The sequence below is a fragment of the Apostichopus japonicus genome, chromosome 16 (assembly GCF_037975245.1).
Source record: "Apostichopus japonicus isolate 1M-3 chromosome 16, ASM3797524v1, whole genome shotgun sequence".
NCBI classification, from domain to species: domain Eukaryota; kingdom Metazoa; phylum Echinodermata; class Holothuroidea; order Aspidochirotida; family Stichopodidae; genus Apostichopus; species Apostichopus japonicus.
This window is the reverse complement of record NC_092576.1, coordinates 2,142,528-2,165,103: the sequence shown is the minus strand read 5'-3', so window position 1 is coordinate 2,165,103 and position 22,576 is coordinate 2,142,528. Positions and strand designations below refer to the sequence as shown.

At 38.2% G+C, this 22,576-nt stretch overlaps 2 protein-coding genes across 14 annotated transcripts in view; one reads left to right on the top strand and one right to left on the bottom strand.

Annotated features, from left to right (window-relative positions):
* LOC139983661 (very-long-chain 3-oxoacyl-CoA reductase-like) overlaps window positions 1-22,576 on the bottom strand; it is a 262,428-nt gene that overhangs the window by 108,328 nt on the left and 131,524 nt on the right. The gene's annotated exons all lie outside the window — the stretch shown is intronic.
* LOC139983648 (uncharacterized) overlaps window positions 1-22,576 on the top strand; it is a 180,711-nt gene that overhangs the window by 47,603 nt on the left and 110,532 nt on the right. For 10 of the 12 annotated variants that reach the window (XM_071997335.1, XM_071997333.1, XM_071997332.1 and 7 more), the window contains 3 exons: window positions 14,332-14,534; window positions 20,154-20,230; window positions 22,010-22,065. The exons of 1 other annotated variant lie outside the window; for it this stretch is intronic. In XM_071997335.1, coding sequence (XP_071853436.1) covers window positions 14,332-14,534; window positions 20,154-20,230; window positions 22,010-22,065 — 336 coding nt within the window. The remainder of the gene's footprint in view (window positions 1-14,331; window positions 14,535-20,153; window positions 20,231-22,009; window positions 22,066-22,576) is intronic. One more of the 12 variants, XM_071997336.1, reaches the window with a different exon arrangement.

Below are 22,576 nucleotides of genomic sequence, written 5' to 3'. Positions count from 1 at the left end.
AGCACTGTTAATCTGGGGGGGGGCACTGACGTCGAAGGGCACTTTGCAGAAATTCGATTGGACTGATGCAGCCTGATATTTAGTACCCTTTATAAATCTTATTGTATTATCTTATTTGCGTATACACATCACTCCATCAACGCCCCCCCCCCCCCCCCGCCCCGTCTTAGTTGTCTTACTTTTCAACTTCTGATACTTGTAGATACAAAGATAGGCCAGAAATGTCTTTGATACAACCATATCCAGTAATTGTCTTTGATACAACTGTAGCTAGTAAATGTTTATCGAAAAGGCTGTTTTGGAACTTGGAGCGCCGATCGTGACAACAACAGGCAACAAAGTGCTGCAGCTCTATACATATAAAGTCTGTTAATCAACGATAGGCTTATATGACTGTGGAATGTTCTCAACTGAAATTTTATCTGCGTAAACGGGTTCTTAAGTAGATGTTAAAAAACTGACAAGATCGTATCCTAGTCTTTTTCGGCGGGTAGAGTATTGAATGAAACGGCACGCGATATGAATGACAGCCTAGATGACAGAAGAATAGGTCACCTAATTTAGCCATAATCTTGCTACGTTCATTTCAATAGTTTTTCCTGTCTAGACTCTTAAACTCGTCCAACAAGCTTATGGATTTGAATTATGGGTGTTTTAATAAAAAAGATAACTTGGCCAAAAGAAGTGTAGGCCCGGGCCTACAGTGCTACATACTGGCTACGCCCCTGATAGTTCTAAATTAGGATTAGATCTCTTACTGAAATATCGCTGACCTAATAAGGTGATCAAGAGTACAAGTTTTATGTAGAAAAAGGGCACATTTTTAACCTGAGGAAAAGTGGGGGGCACTTGCCACCTGTGCCCCCCGGTTCCGCCGCCCTTGAAGGTACATGTACAGAGTAGTCTTACTTTTCAACTTCTGATACTTGTAGATACAAAGATAGTCCAGAAATGTCTTTGATACAAGCTAGTAAATGTTTAAGTTAGCCTAATAAGAGAAGGCGAGAGCTATCCGACGATTGCCATCTGATGCAAATTTCTCAAGTGTTTTCTCAACTGAAATATTATCTGCGTAAACGGGTTCTTAACTACATGTTAAAAACTGACAAGATCGGATCCTATAGTCTTTTTCGGCGGGTAGAGTGTTGAATGAAAATATCGTGCTACATACTGGCTACGCCCTGATCATATGATATCATTATCAGCAGATGTTGTTTCCTGTTTAAATTCTTTTACATGTTCTTTTACATAATATATCAGAAAGACAAACATAGTGCTCTTTTACAAGTTTTCCAGTAGGATGATTCTTGTTTATTGTCCAATGTCTGGACTTTAATACATTTGACGAACTTAACTGATGGACAATATAAACTTTCATATTTTGTAATACATCCAGATATGCAGTGGCCTTAAAACAAATATCTTTATCGCAGTGTATTAGCAGTGTAATAATTATTTATAGGAAGTGCGTATCACGTACGATTGCTAGCTTAGCTTCATAACATGCTGTTCGTTCAACAACTTAGGACAACTCATTGAACGAACGTTGTCGACGTTGTTGTGCATACAGTTCGTGACATTCCATAGAGTGCGGTTAGGTAGGCAATATGTATTTTATTACGCAGTGGCCAACTGTAGGCTTGTAATTGGCTATAAGCTAAATTTAGCTAATTGCATCTGCCAAACTAAGTAAGGAGTTGAATCAGTAGGCGTGAATATTACTACGATTACAATCGAGTTAACGGAGCTGACGAGTATTCAAGATCAAAAGAGCACTGACAAAATACCATGCTAAAAAAACGACAGTTTATAAAAAAATCGGCACTGAAAGGGGGGGGGGGAGCGGCCGCTCCCCCTGCTCCCCCCTGGCTACGTCCCTGGTTACTGTCAGAGCTACTCAGTACATTGTTACTGTCAGAGCTACTCAGTTTCCATACACTTCCAGAGCTAATTGTAGTACCTTGGCACTGTCACAACTATTCAGTACCCCATGGAACAGTCAGATGTTCTAAATACCCTGTTACTAACACAGCTACTTAGTACCTTGTCACTTTCACAACTACCCAGTACCTTGGCACTGTCACAGTTACTCAGTACGTTGGTACTGTCACAGCTACTGAGTACCCATGACACGGTCATGGCTGTGAGATCGCGCCATTCCATCGGGCACCCTGGGTCTTTTGTTTGTAAATGCAATGAGTCTTACTTGTATGTAGTTTATGGAAAGTCTCTCATGACAGTCATTTCAGAAGTGATCTGACGCCAAAACAACTCCGATTCGCCCACACAGTTCATCGTCTGTTTAAAGAAATGCAAATAAAAACATCACAACATTATTAAGGGGATTTTCATTTTGAAAACGAATCGCAACTGCGTGCTATCTCTGTAAATCATGAGTCTGTACCGAAACTAGTTGTTTTGACAAATATAACGTTAGATTGCGTGATTGCTAATTGTACATAACTTTAGAACATGTAACTCAGCTCCTCCCACAATGCACCACCATATTCAACCTCTCTTCAGAGAAGAAAAGTGCTGTTCAAACAAACCAACCAATATGTTTTGTCTAGTGTAAAAACATCGAAAGTACAGCAAACATTTTTACGTTATACATAATTGCGCCCTCTGTTAAAATGAATGTTTGCAGAGCAATCTATGATACTGATGTTCCATGTTGCAGACACTTTTCTTGCGCGAGGTATATTATGTCATTGTGAGAGGTACGACCCAATGTACGTACGTACGGTATGTACGTCCACTGTTCCAGCAATCTCGCTGATATTATAAGCTCATTATTCTCACTGGCATTGTCCTGTTAGGATAACCAGAAATATAATAATAAGATCATAATTACTCACACATGGAAAATACTGAACGACCGAAGGAAGGAATCCTGATATCTCAGGCGTGTGGAATAGACTATACACTGCAGGAATAGGGAGATTCTGTGACATTCACAGTTTGAAAGAGAAAGCAAATATTTGCTTTGACAGTTTAGCATTATATTGCATGATTGTAAATTGAGCATGAATTTATGATATGTTGCTCCCACAATGCATCCTAGTCTGGCATGTCAGTCCGTCGGTGCGTTCAAAGTACACATGCATATGTATGAGGTCTATATTATAATTATGACAGCCATTATTTCTGAGAAATTAATGTATCCGTGCTTGCTGTCCTTCGAATTGTGCCCTATTTCAAAAATATTTAAAATGAATTCTGACAACTTAGTTACAATGCCCTGATCATTGATAAATACTATACCAGGGAGTAGCTATCCACAAAGGATGTATATTTATGTGTTCATTCTAAATACGCAAGAAACCGTTCCTAAATAAAAATTATCACGATGTACCATGGCGTGACCATGTGCGAATGTGCAATGTTGGTGTACAGTTTACATTAATTTTCATTCCTATACGAAACTATGAATAAAGCGAAGGTCACGGGATTCAATGTAATATTTGTTTAGAACTTCAAGAAAGAATGCCAATATCATATTTTGCACTTTTTGAAGGTTCAAGAAGTTGCAATTGTTTTGGATCTACTTCACATACATGTTGTTTATTTATGTCCTGTACAATTTTTTTTTCGTAATATCTATTTGCAGCCGGATGATTGAGATAGCCCTTTATTTTCATCTGCTCTCTGGATGGGGACATTAACGCCCCCCCCCCCACCCTCGCCGTGAAGTAAGCATGAACCAGACCTCTGACCCGGTAGTTTACAAGGACTCTTACGATATATGCGATATCGCCCCCCAGTCGCCCTCCCATTGGGATTCTGAGTGTCGAAAAAAATAATAATAACATGACAGCTATTAAAGTCTGATTTCATTTATACTCTTGGCAAACCTGCAGCGCTATAAGATATAATGACGTACATATAGACAAAGCTTTCACTCACACAGAGTTAAATGCGGTACCAAGGAAATCGGCGCACTATCAACCTATAAACTGCCGAACGAGACCCTTGCACTCTCCCCTCATTGGAATTCTCCTTGTCCAAAAATAAAAATGCTGTTTATTGCATTTGTACGGCTGGAAACTTAACAATGCTCATGTATGAGTCCTTCCCAAATATGTGCTAATGACGAAGTACACAGTTAGTTATCAATGGCATATAGGTTCCCGGCATCGGACAACAGATTACGCAGTGTATCTTTAAATAGCATAGTGAACTATATATTGGCTAAATCTAGAATCCTTATTAGGCAGAGCTCTTTGAGGGCGCATCACGAATAATTACTGCTATTTATTAATTATATATATTCACACACTAAATATATGTTATGTCCACTTCAGAGTTAGTCTTCACGCGGTTCCTCATTGTTCGCCTGAATAAGCCTATATGCTAAATGGTTTCCCTCCTTGGCTTGTACATCGTGACCTGACTGTGGCTAGAGATTCATATTGCAGTAAAGCATTTAAGACGGAACTTAGTCGTAGAAAGTGTAGTCCCGAAGAAAATAGTTGCCAGATTTCGTTGCTGTTTTTAGAGTTTCGCTGTATTTGTCACTATCGATCGCTTATTGAATCGCGTATTATTAATAACGGGGAAGCAATATGTTTGACTTGTGTAAAAACATCGAAGTATCGAACATTTCCACTTGTTTTATTTCAAAGCTGCGCCCTCTTTTACAGTCATGCGCGCCAGATTCACAAATGGTTCTGACTTACGCATGTGGCAGAACGTTTCCTTGCGTAAGATACATACGCTTCCAGGAGAGGAATGGACATATTTTTTTTTCTCCTCTTAGGCTGCCCGAATTTTTCAGGACTTTTGCCCGAATTTCTTGTCCTCTGGAAATATAAATATATATATATATATATATATATATAAATATGCAGTAGCTTGCCCGAATCTTTTTCAAATTTTTGCCGAAAATTCCATGATTATCTTTATTTAGCATCATGATGCCCGAATATTTCCGTGTAACACCACCGTAAGCGCAGTTCATCTGGGCTACCACGCTTTTTGCACATTCAATTTTTTTTCTAACTAGTCAATTGTATATCTGGACCAAGGGCGGCGGAACCGGGGGCACAGGGGGCACGTGCCCCCCCCCCCCACTTTTCCTCAGGTTAAAAATGTGCCTTTTTTCTACATAAAAATTGAGGTGCCTCAAGTTAGCAAGAGGCCAGGGAACCAGAATGAACACTCGGGAAGGGCCGTTTCCGGCCATCTGAGGGGTTTGTAAAACCAAAAATTTTCTAGTACGCTCCGCGCCAACCGATGGTGGCGCTCCGCTCAGATAGTCGTGCATACAACTTTGCAAATCCTGGCTACGCCCCTGACTTTTAATGAATTTCTGTGGGTCAAACTCAAAGCTATTTCGAATGGAAAAAAAAATTGTGAAGATATTAACAAGAAAAAAACTCTAATTCGGAAGATTCCTACATTAGCAACTAACATGAGTTCACCTCATTTTGTCTCAAAAGAAAACTTGTTTCCCAATTTGCGCATTGGATATTGCAGTGCTAGTATGCATATTTTCCTTTGGGGGGGGGGGGGGGGGTTGATGTAGTGATGTGTATTACACAATTAAGATAATACAATAAGAGTTATAAAGGGTACTAAATGTAAGGCTGCATCAGTCCAATCGAATTTCTGCAAAGTGCCCTTTGATGTCGGTGCCCCCCCCCCCCAGATTAAAAGTGCTTCCGCCGCCCTTGCAACCTGGACATCCCCAACATGAGTGCATATTTACTTTTTCATGGATGGTGGGGGGGGGGAGTGCCTACAAGCCTAGAAGTACAGGTGTTATATTCTAAACTTTTTTTGTGAGACAAATTGCAGTCTCACCAGACCCAGCGACATTATCCCGCCTACGTGTCGTTGAACAATGTATGTTTTTTTTTTTTTTTTTCTGGAGGTAGCTGAATACTGTGTTAAAATAATAAATTAGGTAACTAAATAGGAGCTTAAAAAATATACTGTCCCATTTTTCCCCTTCAAAGTGATGTTACCATTTTTTCTTCTTCTAATTTACCAAATTTTTGGGGAACTGTAAATTTCTAAAACGTGAGATTATAAAATAAAGAATGTTTAGATGCAACTTGCAAGGCCTCAAAAGTGCCGTTTCCGGCAATCTGAGAGGCATTGTGTGCCCAAAAAAATTCTTGTACGCCACGCTCCAACCGATGGTGGCGCTCCGCTTAGATAGTGTCACGGGAACTTTCGGGCACAAAAAGTTCTGCCCCCCAAACTGAAATGGTCCCGTACGCCCATGGGAATGGACCATTGAACTTATATTATGCACACACGCTGTTCAGCAAACTCACCGAGTTCCAACACTTTAGTGCTTTAGCAATTCGCGCGTACATTGTGGTATTAGTGAAATTAGTGAAATACGAGTGAAATCATAATTAGCTCCATATAAGCCAGACCAAAGTAAGGAATCCTGTTATCCCGTGTACGTATTTTTCCCCAGGACGAACGTGGGCATCGGCCAATCAAATCCCTGGATTCCAAACATGTGACGCTTTTTCAAAAAACATGTTCTGAATCTTTTTTCCTAGTTTTGACCCCAGATTATGAACGACAATCCTTCTTGATATTAAATCCCTAACCCACTTTCTAAACCCTAACTCTGATTTCAAACGAATTTGTAAATTCCTGAAAACCTGAAATCCTTATCCGTCCTGGGAATAAAAATTAGGCATCTCGTGGTAGGGGTGGAGTAGGCTATGTTCCAATTCTTTCGCCCAAATAATTCAAACTTCAGCAATTAAACAGGCGTTCATTCCTTATAGTCAGTGGTGTAGCCACGGGGTCGTGGGGTGACAGCCCCCCATGAAAGCCTCTCGCCCCCCAGTCGCCCTCCCATTGGGATTCTGAGTGTCGAAAAAAATAATAACATGTGCGAAAAATATATCATTGGTCTGAATGGTCTCGAATCTGCAACTTGCTATAGGCAGGCGCGTAGCCAGGAATTTGCCAAGGGAGGGGCGAAAATGTAGGCAAACTATCAGAGCCGTAGATACGGCATTGCAAACTATCTAAGCGTAGCGCCACCATGTTGGCGCGAAGCGTACAAGAAAATTTTGGCTGAAAATACCTCCCAGATCGCTGAAAATGGCACTTCCCATGCCTTGTCAGTTGCATCTTAGCATTTTCTCTTTTGAAATTACTAGCGATATCATAAAAACATTAAACAATTTTTTTTAATATGCTCAAGGGGGGCGGCTGCCCCCTTCGCCCCCCCCCTTGGCTACGCGCCTGTTGCTAGGCCTGGGAAGTGCCATTTCCAGCGATCTGGGAGGCTTTTACGGCCACAATTTTCTTGTACACTTCACGCTAACACATGGTGGCGCTACGCTTAGATATATAGTTCCCAATGCCGAATTTACAGCTCTGATAATTTGCCGACAGGTTCGCCTCTCCCTTGGCAAATTCCTTGCTATGCGCCTGAATAAATACTAATACAAACAGGCAATCAGGATCATGTAGCCAGTGCGCAATAACTGATCAAACAAGCTAATGAGCTACACTATACCCTTATAGAAAGGTGGTTTCCAGGTACTGGAATGCCAAAGAAGATGTTGAAAGGTTACAATGCTGACATCATACAGGTTTCGGTTTCTCACATCATTGCTCGCGTCTTTGCCTCGATACTCTGTTACATTTTCAATCGGGTTTTCACTTCTGGCACGTACACTGGTGCTCTTAAAACCGCTAAAAACAAATGTTCAAGAAAGGAGACAATATATATCGCTGAAAACTACCGGCCAATCAGTCCATCACCCTAATAATATTTCAGACGCAATCTTTGATGTCAGTTTGACATATATAGTTTGGTCATTTCAGTATGTTACTTGCCTGAAAGCCTAGTCAATCTTTTTTTTTCTTTTTTTTTTTCACGCGCAATTTGCAGATTTGTTGAAAAATGTCAATGCCGGTGTCAGACTCACAAAAAACATGTCATGATATTTCAAAGTAACTTACCAGACTGTTTTTTCCTTCTATTTCACTAAACTATTTGATGACCATATCAAGACATATGCGATCTCAAAATAAAGGATGTTGAGAAAACTTTAGAGCAGCTTACAAGGCCTGGGAAGTGTCATTTCCAACGATCTAGGAGGCTTTTTAGCTAAAAATTTCCGGTACGCTGCGCGCCAACTTATGGTGGCTCACCGCTTAGATAGTAGCAAGACGCCGTCCCAGGATATGGTCAAGCCCCCCAGCCCCCCCCCCCCATCGAAAAAATACTGTCTACGCCACTGCTTATAGCACCCGGCTATTACAAATTGTCGCTCTGCACTTCCTCTACAACCAAAACAAGATTTTTTCTTTTTATGTAATACTTAATTTATCTCATCGTGCTTTCTTGTATTTCCTTTTCTACTGCAAGCGGCGAATATACTGCGAATACTGAGCAATAAAACTGACTGCACTCAAAGCAGTCAGAACATTACTTCCCTTCTCCTCCCCGGCTATGGACAAATACATCCACTGAAGTCGACGAGACCATCCCCCTCCCATCCCCGAGCACTCGGAGGAAACCACACGTACACAACGCATACATGCATAATTATTAATCTTATACTCTTCAAGCCACTGTATACACCCCCCCCCCCCTCAATTACTTTCCCCCTCTCCATGGAAACCACAAATTACCTTCATTACGTCATGTTTTCTAAGAAAGAATGTCACCCTTACTACAGCATATAGAGGCCGTGTTACTCGTTACATATACACTGCAGTAGATCTAGCAATTGACGCTACGTGTGTTTGTCTAACTGTTCTTATTATTAATGTGTCTGTTGATATGATCGCATTATATCACGATCACTATAGCGGTGCTTTCAGTACGGTTATATCAGCCGTATACGGCTCTGGGTTATATTGTATCCATTGTGTCTCTGAGTAGCGTAGGCAGGTAAGAGTATGTAGAGCTGGAACTTAGGTAAAATGTTGTCAGATGTATGGACTAAATTTATAGGAATTTGTAAGGTTGTAAGGTAATTGTCGAATTTATTATCTGTGTTTCTAACGTTGTAAACATACGGCAACCGCTTAAAGTTGGTTTTAATGTAAGTTAAAACCAGGGCCTACACAAAGCGCTGTGCGTATGATCTACATACATGGTGTAATGACAGGAGCAACTGCCTACACGTAGAACCAGAGCCTTATATACAGAGAGTTGCAACAACTCGGGTCCGGGAATTTTCGATCACGTGACCTCATGGCACCATTTTGGGGCCAACTAATTCTGGCCGTAAGATCGACAACAACGTACGTTCGAGCAGTCAACATCTGCGCTGCCATCACAGAATGCCTGGCTGTTCAGCGTGGGGCTGTTCGAATCGTCCCGAAAATGGGTCAAAGCTGTTCAGATTCCCAACAAACCCAGATCGGAGGAAAACATGGGAGGCGAAAGTAAACAGCTTCACTGGAAGGCGAACTCCAATCACAAACTTTGCGATCATGAGTACTTCACCTAGGCCTAGGCCTAGTACAATGAACTAAGATTCGTAACACTAGGCCTAGCCTAGTCCATAACCAGGACTGTGGGTTACACCACACAGTCCTTACAGCTATGTATGGTGCACTGTGCAATGTACATACACACATAGCTAACAACACAGAAAACAGAGCATAAATTTCAGGCATGAAAATGGTCTATTTTTAACAAGTTCTGATCAAGAAAGTTGCGATGTTGGGATGAGATCTGTTATAAGGTGCATAAAAATATCTCTGCAAAGTTTAGTGAGTATATTCCTTAAATTGAAGGCTCCAGCGTGGCAAGACAAATCGGGGATCTACGAAGCACAGTGTGCAATACAAAGCACCAAGGGCTAGCCTAGCCCCTAATGAAAAACTGCTTGGCTCCATTGAGTCATGAGCTTGTTTGGATTATTATTTATGAAAATTTGGGTGGAGATCTGGCAGACCATTGAAATGATTAATCATTCTGCTTTGCACTTGATGATTTGAATTGAACTGGTCCAGAACTCCACTATCTTCTATGAAATAATATTGAAAAATTATGTTACTAAAATATCACTGTAGGCTAGGTAAAAATATTTCCTAGAACATTGTGTCCTGCTAGAGGATAGCAGGTAAAACTAACAGAGTCAACTGAAAACCATAGGCCTAATTAGGCTCAGGAATCATGTTTGTCCATGTCATACATAGGTACGGTATACAGATCCTAATACATATTCTTACAACCGGGCAGTTCCAAGCAAAAGAGGACATAACCCAGGAAATTCAATTTGACTGAGCCTAGGCCTAGCATTTTACCGTGGTTGGATGGCAACTCCCCCCCCCCGGCAATCCCCCCCCCAAAAAAACGACTCTAATTTTCGACTTCTGACAACATATTTATGCTTCTGTTGGGGGGAGGGTTGTCCGGGGGGTGTTCTCTGGTCACGATTACCTTATTCATGAATAATAGAAGCCCATGCCTAGTAATAGAGGCACAATTGGTATTTTGAAGAATTTCTGACTTTTTGGATCCTATAGTATATATAGATGCAGCTTTTTCAAGTTATTAGACATAAAATTCGTAGATAAAAGCCTGACTCTCATACAAAAATATTCTGAAGTAGATCTTTTCAAATTCCAGCAGCAGCTTAGTTCTCATAACGCTGAAATATCCTACTCACATATACCATATGTTTGCGATGTGAGTTCCAGATTAGTGGAAGGGATTAATTCATTTTTTTCCCGACGTGGCTGTTTATATCCGACCGACGAGACCAATTGTGATACCCCGAAACAATCCCCCTCCCCTGCCCCACATGTCACCTTTAACCCTGCGCTCTATATTTTGTGGGACTGGAACACAGACAAAATGTGATTGGTCCATTTAGTTACCATAGCAACCAATTTTCAAAGACCTAGCTTCATGATTCTGTGCACCATGTCAGTACCAGTCACATGTCCAAATATCAACTTCATCAGCCATTGCTAGCTCAAGTTACAGTTAATCCCAATTTTGACCAATCGCAGGCTTTGTTTGGTTACCATGGCAACAATGGAAGAATGTACATTATTCCGCAACTGTGCAATATGTGTTACAATATGATATATAACCAGTCATAATACAATTTTACCGTACCAGAATATCAACTGTTGAATTTGGACTTCCAAATGTGCCAACCTCATCCCCTTGAACTTGAGCGCAGCCAATCCCCCCCCCCCCCCCTCCCGTTCGACACTCGACGCCCTACTTACACAGCCTCGGCGCATAAATGCACCAAAACATGAGCAGGCCAAAAATAAAACCCAGAATCCCGCTCACACTTCTACAATGCCATCGAAAAATTCCCCTATCCACCTGAACGGCCATTCCCACACATACTGTATGTTGACCATTTGGCCCCAAAATGGCGCCCAAATTTCAGTTGTCGCAACTCTCTGTATATAAGGCTCTGCGTAGAACTGGATTGCACCTAAGATTAAATAAAGCAAAAAAAAATATCAAAGCGATTCAGTACCATTTCTATGAACATATTGTGTCGGTTTACTTTAAATTTACTGTATACGCCTATGTAGATGTTAGGTTTATTTATTTCTTATTTATTCTGAAAGAAGTCATGCGGCACGAATTTCCCTTGTTGTTTGAACTTCGTCTCATGAGGTGATTTATGTTTACGGTCAGCGTTATGTCAAGTTGCTTTCTAAATGCTTGTAGGCCTAATTGCTCGCCGCGGCCTAGTGTGAAGTTTATTTTAGAAGAAGGAACCAATATTAACATCAGTAGGTTCGCGTAATTCACTAATTATGCTTGGCATATCCTTTAGTATAGAGTTGGATATCAAGTTAAGCCACCAATTACACACATGATAAGATGCAGCCCGTTATTATCTAGGTTCTGTTCGAAAGTCACATTAGGCCTAGATATTGGCCTAGGCTAAACTGATTTTCCATGGATTATACTTGAAGATTTGATTTTTTAAGCAGCTTTGACCTCATTTAAGCTACTCATCATTTAACTTAGACTTAGGCCTAGGCTTATATGAATATGATACAAATATGATGGTAATAATAAGGTGACGTGTAGATTAGCTCTCGCGCATTTTTAGTTATTTACACGAACACACTTCGGTGCGCGTTGACACAATTTAGTAACGTTAGACATTAGTGCATGTTTTGTTTAGAAAGCTTTTTAAACTTTATCACATACCCTACGAAGTTAAGCTCTTCATTATAAATTAATCATTACAATTCTGCACAAATGTTTGCATAAAAAACAAAACCTAGGCCTAAGTTAGAAAAATGTTTACAAAAACAACAACAGTGCAGTGAAGACCAACTCGTTACTTTACACTAAGCTAGACAGGTAGGCCGAGTGTATGATTAGTTCTCGGGAGATGTTCTCGTCTTTGGCGGGCTGTTAACGTGAGAACTGCGGGCGAGCGTCGGCTGCTTTGGACTACATCGCCTTGTTCTGCTCTGGTGAAGGAGAAAATAACATGCATTATATATGGCCTAATTAAACAGCTTCGGTGAGCAGGTTGGCCTACAATACTACTACTTGCGAGGAGCAATTTGAAAACCATTGCGATTCATCTTTAATTGAATATTTAAACTAAAGTGAGTCTGAGAGTAATACATAATAATACTTAGGCATAATTGGCTACTATATATAGTCAAGGCTTCATAATTGACGCACCTTCAATTATTACTAGCAACGATACAGCAGACCACCTAAACTTTAAGCAGTCAAGCATAATTACATATTTCATGAGTTTGAATCCATTTCAGCTATTTGCTGACCAAATTGAGTTATTTTTAAGCTTATAACACCCTCCCCCAGGTTTGCTTGTTGTTTGGTCATTTGGAAATCTTACATCCTAAAAATAACCAACATTACCTCAATATGATAACACTTCTTTCTGGGACCTGACCTGTCTGAGCTTAGAGGCTCAGAGCATAGCAAACAGCATCTAAAGTCAATAGATGTCAACTAAGGCCTACACTACAGTTTGCTTATCACGGCAGACATTTTGTTGTCAAATGCTGTTAATTGTACGGTGCATAAGCACAGAACCTTAAATATTTTGAGATCTTAACATTTCTGAGGAACTACACATATGAAAAACACATACAGTTGAGTGATTTGGATTTTTCCTTGATAGACATTGTTGATCAAATCCTTAAGTGCGTCAATTATGAGCCCACCATGCTACTCACACATGGCAGTTGATGTTATATTAGGCCTTGTCTACAGTAAATCTACGTACGTGACAATGATAAACTGGCCAAGTTGTGGTTTAATCTAAACATAGGGCAGTGATTTGTAATACTGCAGTTCGAGTTGTTTGGAGCTTGTTCTGATACACCAGTGGTTAAAAGAAAGATGTATGGTACCTGGAAATGCTACTCAAATTAAGGTGATAATTAATTAATTTTTCCTTTAGTCTATTTAAATCACTGGAGAATTTATGGCATTACGCTAAAGCGTCAAATGGAGGTATTTTGCAAATTCTTTTCTTTCTTTTTTCCTTTGTTTTGCCTTTTTTACTTACAAGATCAAATTTGCATGTTAAAAGCTATCAAATGATTTCAGACACACATTGATTTGTTTTATGTAGATGGCTGGGTAAGGGTGACATGTCAATACAACATTCTGACCTTAACAATTAATACTGCAACTTTATTCCCTAATTATTTCAAGCACGAAAAGATACACTATAACTTGTAAGTGAAGCTATTATATAAAATGTAAAAAATTTTTTTTTTGAAGTTTAAATGAGCAAACCTAATACCAGTGGCGTCGCCAGACATTTCAATCTGGGGGGGGGGGGGGGCAGGGGCACAGGGAGAGCACAACACTGAATTAAGGGGTACAATGTTATTCGTGAATGCTGTCCTGGGGAAGGGGTGTAAGGAGAGGGGAGAAATTATGAATTAATTGAGGGTCCTTAGATGCAATCTGGTGCTATATTTTTCCGCTTGAGGTAACTTTATGTTCAAGAATTTTCGGGCTTAGTCTGTCTGATATTTTTTTTTTTAATTATGGCGTTTAAAAAAGTTATACAAAACATGGAAATTAACCCATTGCTTTGGTAATGTTATTATATAAGAGCGTTGAAATTGAAATTCACGCTGGGTAGTGATGTTTAAGCACTAGCGATTCACGCCTGTGACCTTGTTAGTGAGAAAACAACTAGTTATTGCAATGTCGGTGGAAAGAAGTTTTACTGCAGAACATAATACGTTTCGTCCTTTGTAAAACAAATTTTTGTTTGAGTTATTTTGTTAACACTACAAATCGCATCTGGGGGAGGAGGGGTTTTTGTTTGGGAGGACATGTGATGATGTGCCCCCATTGGCGACGACACTGATAATAACCCTTATCTTATCTTCCTGTAGATACCAATATCTAATCTATTACTGCAGTGTTCTTTCAGTAAGGTAGATAAAGGTGATATCGTGCTCCAATCTGGTCTTTGTTTACCAACCCTCTCGACACTGGAGAAGTTATCAGTAAATGCAAACAGAGCAGAACTTACCAAGGAAGACGTTATTAGACTATTGAACTATGGAGTACAGTCTAAGAGATTCAAAGAGCTTTGGTGAGTAGAAAAATATATTATGACGAATGAAAATGATAACAATAAATGAAATAAGGTCAAGGCCTACGTCTAGAATAATTAACTTTAAGATACTTATGTAGGCCTAGGCTACGCCTTTACGTAAACACCGCGAAGAAGACGAAATATCTGTTAATCATAGTTCAAAAGCTTTAGTACAGAACTATAGGAAAATCAGCAATTTGACAGAACACATTTGAAACAGTCGAGAGAATCATTGGATACAACGGCTAAATCCTTTTCTTATAAGATTCTTCCTAAATTTCAGTCCCATAAACAGGTATACCATTCCCTGATATAATGTCGAAACTAAAAAATTTTACTCATGACACAGCACAATAATATCATGAGCGATTAAAGGCCGCTATATGTATTGTCGTTGCAACAGATCTACCGAATGATAAATAATTTAGTAAAATAAATTTAGAAAAATTTAGAAATAATTTTTAAAAATAATTTAGTAATAATAATTTAGTTAAATTTTATAAAATTGAAGATACCTTTATTATTGAGACCCTTACACTCCTTCTAATTTGAGTCGACTTAAGCTGACCTGCTGCTGCTTGAATGAAAGTATTTCGAGCCAGTGGTAACAATTAATTAGTGACATCAAGGTTGATGTAATTCCATTATCGAAAATGATAACCATAAAATTAACAGAAAATTGTAAAATTTATGGTGCAGATATGTTTTGATGAAAGTTGGCAGATGATAAAATGACAGTCGCAACAGTTTTACGGTAAAATGGGTACAGTTTAAATCTTAGTTGAAACAGTTCTGTTGAAAGACACACTGTAAATTTTAATTAGTCATATACACATGCCAAAATGGTCAAATGACTAATTTTGCATTAGTCAAAATTTTTGACTAATTTCATCAGTCATATGACTAATTAAAATGGCTAAAGACCAATGAAAGTTAGTCATTGTCCAAAATAGTGACGAAGCATAATTAGTCAATGGGAATCACGAAATTTGATTTCAAAGCTTTATTTGTTATTTTTGGTCTTCAAGGTTTTTTGTTATTTACTTACAAACAACTTCCGCGCCACCTTATGGATGAATATTAAAAAATTGTTTATAAAATCACCAATAATTAAAAACCCATGGAATAATGGGTATGCTATTTAACATTTTTCGGTTAAGTGTAAACTCTAAGACGTCATAAGAAAAATGTCCACTAATTTTTGGGGGAAATTGATAATTACTTATAGCAAAAACTTAATTAGGTTAAGGCGATATTCCACCACCGGTACTAAAACGTCTTCGTCATTTGACTAATTTAAAATTCACAAATGACGTCAGATAAACGTAGCCGCGCGTGCGCACTCTGCAAGCGCCAGGCCTCTAGCTCTTGATGATTCCGACGCCATATTTGATACTGCAGTAAGAAATTCTGGAGCCGAGAAAATGTCTGCAATCGCAAGGTGGGTGTATCTTATTACTTTACTATAGGTTGTGATTTAATTGCAAGTTATTCTTTATTTAGTATTTTAGAATAGATAGTTAAATTGATGACAAGTAAATTACCAGTTTTTAGTTCTGCTTAGCAACAACGAACGTTGGTCGTTCTAGCCTAACGTTATGCCATATGCATGATATGTGCAGGATACCTCATACTCATAGGCCTAACGTTATTCAATAGGTTATGATGTGCACAAAAATTTATCTGTGTTTATTTCTGTAAAGTTCATTCTCAGAACCATTAAATGTTAATCTGAGTAGGGCTTAGGCTAGCTTATTTACTGTTCAAATCGATGAAATTGTCTGACTGAAAGTAACGGTGAGCAACGTTATAACTACGGTGGTCGGCACTAGGCGGGCCCGACCAGCACGGAGGATTTCCGCCCACCACTCCGGATGAAAAACACTGCTTCCGACCGGCACTTATTTCATTAAAAAAAAACTGCTTAAAACGTAACTATTTGTGAATAAAAGTGTTACTTGCATTAATATTAAAGTCCTTAATCTTGTTTATTTGCAATTGTACAAGAATCATGTTTTGCAAGGACAATTTTCCTGAATGTTTAAGGTTTATACAATCTAAAAAAACTGACACCAAATCACAATCTAACTTCTTGTACACGTGCACATTAGCGTGAACCAGAGCCTAACATACAGGAAGGCTATAATCCTACTTGTGAAGAACAGGACCTAAACTCTCTAGCTAGGTGAAAAAAATCGGTTTGCTGTAGGGCAGTTTTCGCACTCCAGCATATCTGTACTTTTTTTTAGCCAGCTAGAGCGTAAACATCCCTTTTCATATCATGTATCACTGGATTGGGAGTTTACAGCAATTGGTCATGTTTTCTCGAAAGGGTGTATTACAATAACGTTTCTGGGAAAGTTTGTCCAGTACACGTGCCATGATCATACTGGGGCTGAGCTATACAGCAGCTTGAAAGTCCCCTGCTTCATACACTGCAATACGATGTGGTGAATTGAACTGAAACTGTTTCGCAAATAAGCTTGCATACAATTTTCACCGAATAGTCACTTATATCTCTAACCCTATGGCAGCCCAACAACACACTAGGTCAATGGGGGAAATCAAGCCTAACCATATGTTTATTCGCCGAACCTGTGACGCAGTAGGCTGGCACTAAAATTTTCCATGGTTTAGAGGGCTGTACTACTATTATGCAGATATTAACGTTATGGTCAATGGTCTTTGTAGTTAGCATATATGTGTGGCGTAGCTTAATTGTTTTGTTTGACTTTTGGTATGTCAACATGGGTTTTCTGTAGTTCTTGGGGGCATATTTTTAATGCAAATGGCTAATTCACATTTTCAATTGTAGTTGCGTACCACTCGTTGAACAAGGCTAACAATGTACAAGGCGCAGGTAAAGGCTATACTTATGTGCTGTTTTTATCAGACTTTCGAGTAGCCCATTGTCACAATCGTGGCTAAGAAATTTTATTTATGAGGTTTGATAACATGGAAGATTTGCAAGAATTATATATAGTATTGACTCTCGGACATTTGTTAGTGGCAGATTTTAGTGTATAAGGCAATTGTATTAAAGTTTTGAGGGAGATAACATTGGGCTATATTTCATTAAAATATGACAGATTTCTACAGTTTCGAGTGAAATTCAATAAACCAATGCGAATTGTATCCATCGATATTTGGATTAGTCTCATTCTGTTGGTGTATGTAAGAAACAAAAAGTGAATTCATCAATCCCATTAACGCATTTGAAAATCAAGGGCACTACGGTCAATGGCAGGTCGCTCCTACTAGGCAGAATATATGTGGATGCCTTTATGATCTGTAGATAGCCCCTAATGTTTTTATTTGTGATATATATGGTCAATTTCATTTAAACTTAGCATGGTGGTGTTGGTATAAACATTTGCCATTTTAATTTGTTCAAATTAATTTTCATGAGTAGACAGGGATAGCAATGAATTTCCTACAAAACGCTTGTAAATCTCATGAGAAGTAATGTGATGGGTGTTAAACCATAATTAATAGCCAGTTTGAATTTCATCTTGAAAGCAAATGTTTTTTAATGGTATTTGGAAACAACAGTTGGCACTAACTGAAGGTGAAGAGTTGGTCTCTGAAAATGTAGGCCATGTGACCATACCTTTGACGCATAAGGAACAGCTGTGCAAAACAATATGACCTGTAAAACTGTTCATAATCTAAGCACAATTAGTATTATAAATTTCTTATCAATATATGTGTGGGGTGTATGGTTTTGGCAGATTGTTTTGGGATTTTATTGTTACTTTTGAATTGTCCAGGGTTGGTGTTAGAACTAACTTTTAACAGAGAAAACAAATTTTCCAAATTTAAATGCAGTTTGATTGGCTGGGATGTATTTCACTTGTCTTGAAACTACATGCAGCTAGAAAACAGCCATTTTGCTAAAATTCACACTTGAATGGGAATTTAAAAAAGTGGTGTAGAAAGCCAAAATATTTTAGGTTCAAGTAGGGTGACTAAAAGCCACATTGATACCAATAATCACCTGTATCATACCATACCATGTAAAATATTATGGTGTATTTTCTTGCTTATAGAATGAAGACCCCCAAGCCTCTACATCAGGGGAAATGGTGCCACTTATGGAGAATCAACCTGCTTTACAATATTTGTTGATGGGGAAGAAGTTGGATCTTGCAGTCTGTTGAAATTCGGATTTGTCTTCATACATTGCGTCATTTTACGTTTTTCGACTTAGCTTAACCCACTGTTTGAAAGAAGACCATGGTATTCATTCAGAAAATCATCTTAAGCATTAATGACAATTTTAAGTTAGTCCTTTCCATTTTAAGTGTGTTGGAGAGGGTTAATCAAAACCTCTAGATGTAAAAACAAGAATAGACCTCTGACCGTTGTGGTTTGTCTGCTGTTAAAACGAAATTATCATACTTTTAAGCTAGTTGATACTTAAAATGTAATTCATAATAAGAATTAAATATTTAGCCCTCTACATCAAGGGAAATGGTCCCACTTGTGCAGAATAAACCCACTTTACAATATTTGATGGGGAAGAAGTTGGCTCTAGCAGTTGGTTGATTTCAGCTCTGTCAGCATACATATCATACTATGTTTTCAACTTGGCTTATCCCACTGTTTGTAAGAAGACCATGGTCTTCATCAAGAAAACCATCCAGTATTTTTCTGGTCAACTTCACACTTGTTGTGTAGCAGTACATTTTAAAGCAAGGAATTGAGTCATGACATGACATGTTTTTAATAGAACTTTGACTTTTCAGTTCTTATTAAAATTTATTTGTCCATTATGAATGAGTGGAAGATCTCCACACAAACTGGAGGCCCAAAACATCCGCTAAAGTGAAATCAAAATTGTGATGAATGGCGCATTAGTCTGATGACTAATAAATAACAGGTCAATTGATGTGCAGGACTAATTTTGGAAGTCACCAGACTAATTGAATGGTCATATGACTATGATATATTAGTCACTTGACTAGTTTGGCATATTAGTCATATGACTAATCTTTGCTGGTTAGTCATTTGACTAATTTTAATTAGGCGTACGAAGCACTGTGCAGGACTAATTTTAATTAGTCAATTTGACTAACTTAGATTTACAGTGCACTTCAATACAATATGGGTCAGTGTATTTTAACCAAGCCTCGTACATGTAACGAGGCAGGTATATCACACGTATATATTTAAGTTTAAATTGTAAATGGATGTATTATCATATGAATAACATTATTATGACCATGGATATATTGGAACAGGGATGATCACTTCAATTTATCACATTTAAAATAGGAAACAGAGAGAAGAACGAACAAATCGGCCCAGGAATGTTTTGAAATATGCTCAACCGTCACAGTTACATGCCGGCTACAGTTTTTTTTTTAAAGTAATGGTAGCGTTTTGTCGTTATATCATTATGCATATAACGTGTAAACTGTATATTAGATAATTTAGATACAGAAACATCATTTATGATAACACTAAGATGGATACGTGTTGTTCAAAATTATTCAGAAAATATTAAGTAACGTGAGAGGAACAATCTTTAAAAAGTTTTAAAACGTTTTTTTTTTTTTTTTTGATCTTTGAGAGGAGTCACATATTTAACTGAATTATTCTCTTGTTTTACAGGTTTTATTATTGTAAACTGCCAGCATCCATCAGTCCTAAGATGATACCGGAAACAGCAAAATCAAGGAATATTAAAGGTATTTATTATTGCATTGTCCGCTATATATTGGTCATCCATCCATCCGTCCATCCATCCATCCGTCCATCCGTCCATCCGTCCATCCGTCCATCCCTCCATCCCTCCATCCGTCCATCCGTCCATGCGTCCATGCGTCCGTGCGTACATGCTTACATGCGTACATGCGTACATGCGTACATGCGTCCATGCGTCCATGCGTCCATGCGTCCATGCGTCCGCGCACACACACACATACACGCATACATACACACATACATACATACATACATACATACATACATACATACATACATACATACATACATACATACATACACACACACACACACATACATACATACATACATACATACATACATACATACATACATACATACATACATACATACATACATACATACATACATACATACATACATACATACATACATACATACATACATACATACATACATACATACATACATACATACATACATACATACATACATACATACATACATACATACATACATACATACATACATACATACATACATACACACACACATACATACATACATACATACATACATACATACATACATACATTCATACATACATTCATACATTCGTTCGTTCATTCATTCATTCATTCATACATTCCTTCTTTCATACATTCCTTCATTCATTCATTCATTCATTCATTCATTCATACGTTCGTTCGTTCGTTCGTTCGTTCGTTCGTTCGTTCGTTCTTTCGTTCGTTCGTTCGTTCGTTCGTTCTTTCCTTCGTTCGTTCGTTCGTTCGTTCGTTCGTTCGTTCGTTCCTTCGTTCCTTCGTTCGTTCCTTCATACATTCATTCATTCATACATTCATACATTCCTTCATTCATTCATACATTCATTCATTCATTCATACATTCATACATTCATTCATTCATACATTCCTTCATTCATACATTCATTCATTCATACATTCATACATTCCTTCATTCATACATTCATACATTCCTTCATTCATACATTCCTTCATTCATACATTCATTCATTCATACATTCATTCATTCATTCATACATTCATTCATTCATACATTCATACATAAGCATGTGTAAGTGTAGGACCATAGTACATACTCTATTACATTGTGTATGGTTACATGGGATGGTTCAAAGTGTACCATTCCTTTGTCGTTTCTTATATGAACTGTTATGATTTTTTTAAATGAAAACTGATTTTTCATCTGCTTATTTATGTAGGTAGAAGCATAAGCAATAGTATGATGAGGGAACGATGAACAAGAACATGTTTACAAAATTTGACTAAAAAAAGTGTAAAGAATAATTACTGTTTTTCTTTATTTTTAATTCGATTTACTCTTTACTACTATACATGCGAGCAAAGAGGATAAGGCACAGTGTGTGTGTTGGGGGGGGGGGGGGGGTGCGAGAGGGTTGTCTTCAAGGAAAGACTCTTAGTAAAGATCATTCACAATATAATGACTAATAACTACAAAGTGACGTAACACTTTTCTGTCAAAATTGCAAACTATCTAATAAATTGAAGTAGTTAATAAACCTCTCCCTTCAATAGGTTTATTTGATTTTTGCTTGTTTTTAAATGTTTGAAAACTTAATAAACCAGAAAGAGATCTGAATAGAGAGAGAAATCACTTCGTCCAAAACGAAAGAACAATCGATTTTTTTTTTAATATTTCAACCAGTTAGTTTTATTTTGCTGTTGTAGGTAAGCACGACAAGTCATATATAAATGTTTTTTTATTTTCTTTTTCTGAAGTTCTTTGGCCGGAAGAGACCTGTCTACTTAATCTACAGTCTGGTAAATGGAAACAGGTTGGTGATAAGATGGTAAACGTATGTAAGGATCAACATGGACCAGTTACGTAATTAATATAGCCTATTTAACTGCTAGTGTAACTATCCGTGTACAATAGAATATTCCATTGGAGCGGGTACTGATACAAGTCTGACACTGTGTGCCGCTTAATTGAAAACAATAGCTATTGTTCTCTCTGGGTAATAGCCGGGTAGGAATATGAATAGAGAGATATGGTGGGGAGGAGGAGGGGAGCCAGTTGGTACCTCTTGAATGGTATATGCCAATTAGAATATCCTCACAGTAATTGACAGTTTCACAACATTATGGCATTACGTAGAAACAGTTGAATAAATATGAAATAATACATTTTATGAATTACAGATTAAAGAAGAGGTGAGCGAAAAGAAGGCTAAGCTATGTACGAGATGAGGAGATAGAGTGGAGACAGACAAGTAAAACCCAAGATAATGAAATATAAATAGAATTTATAGGACTTTAACCAGAATGTGTCAGTATTTAGAGAAG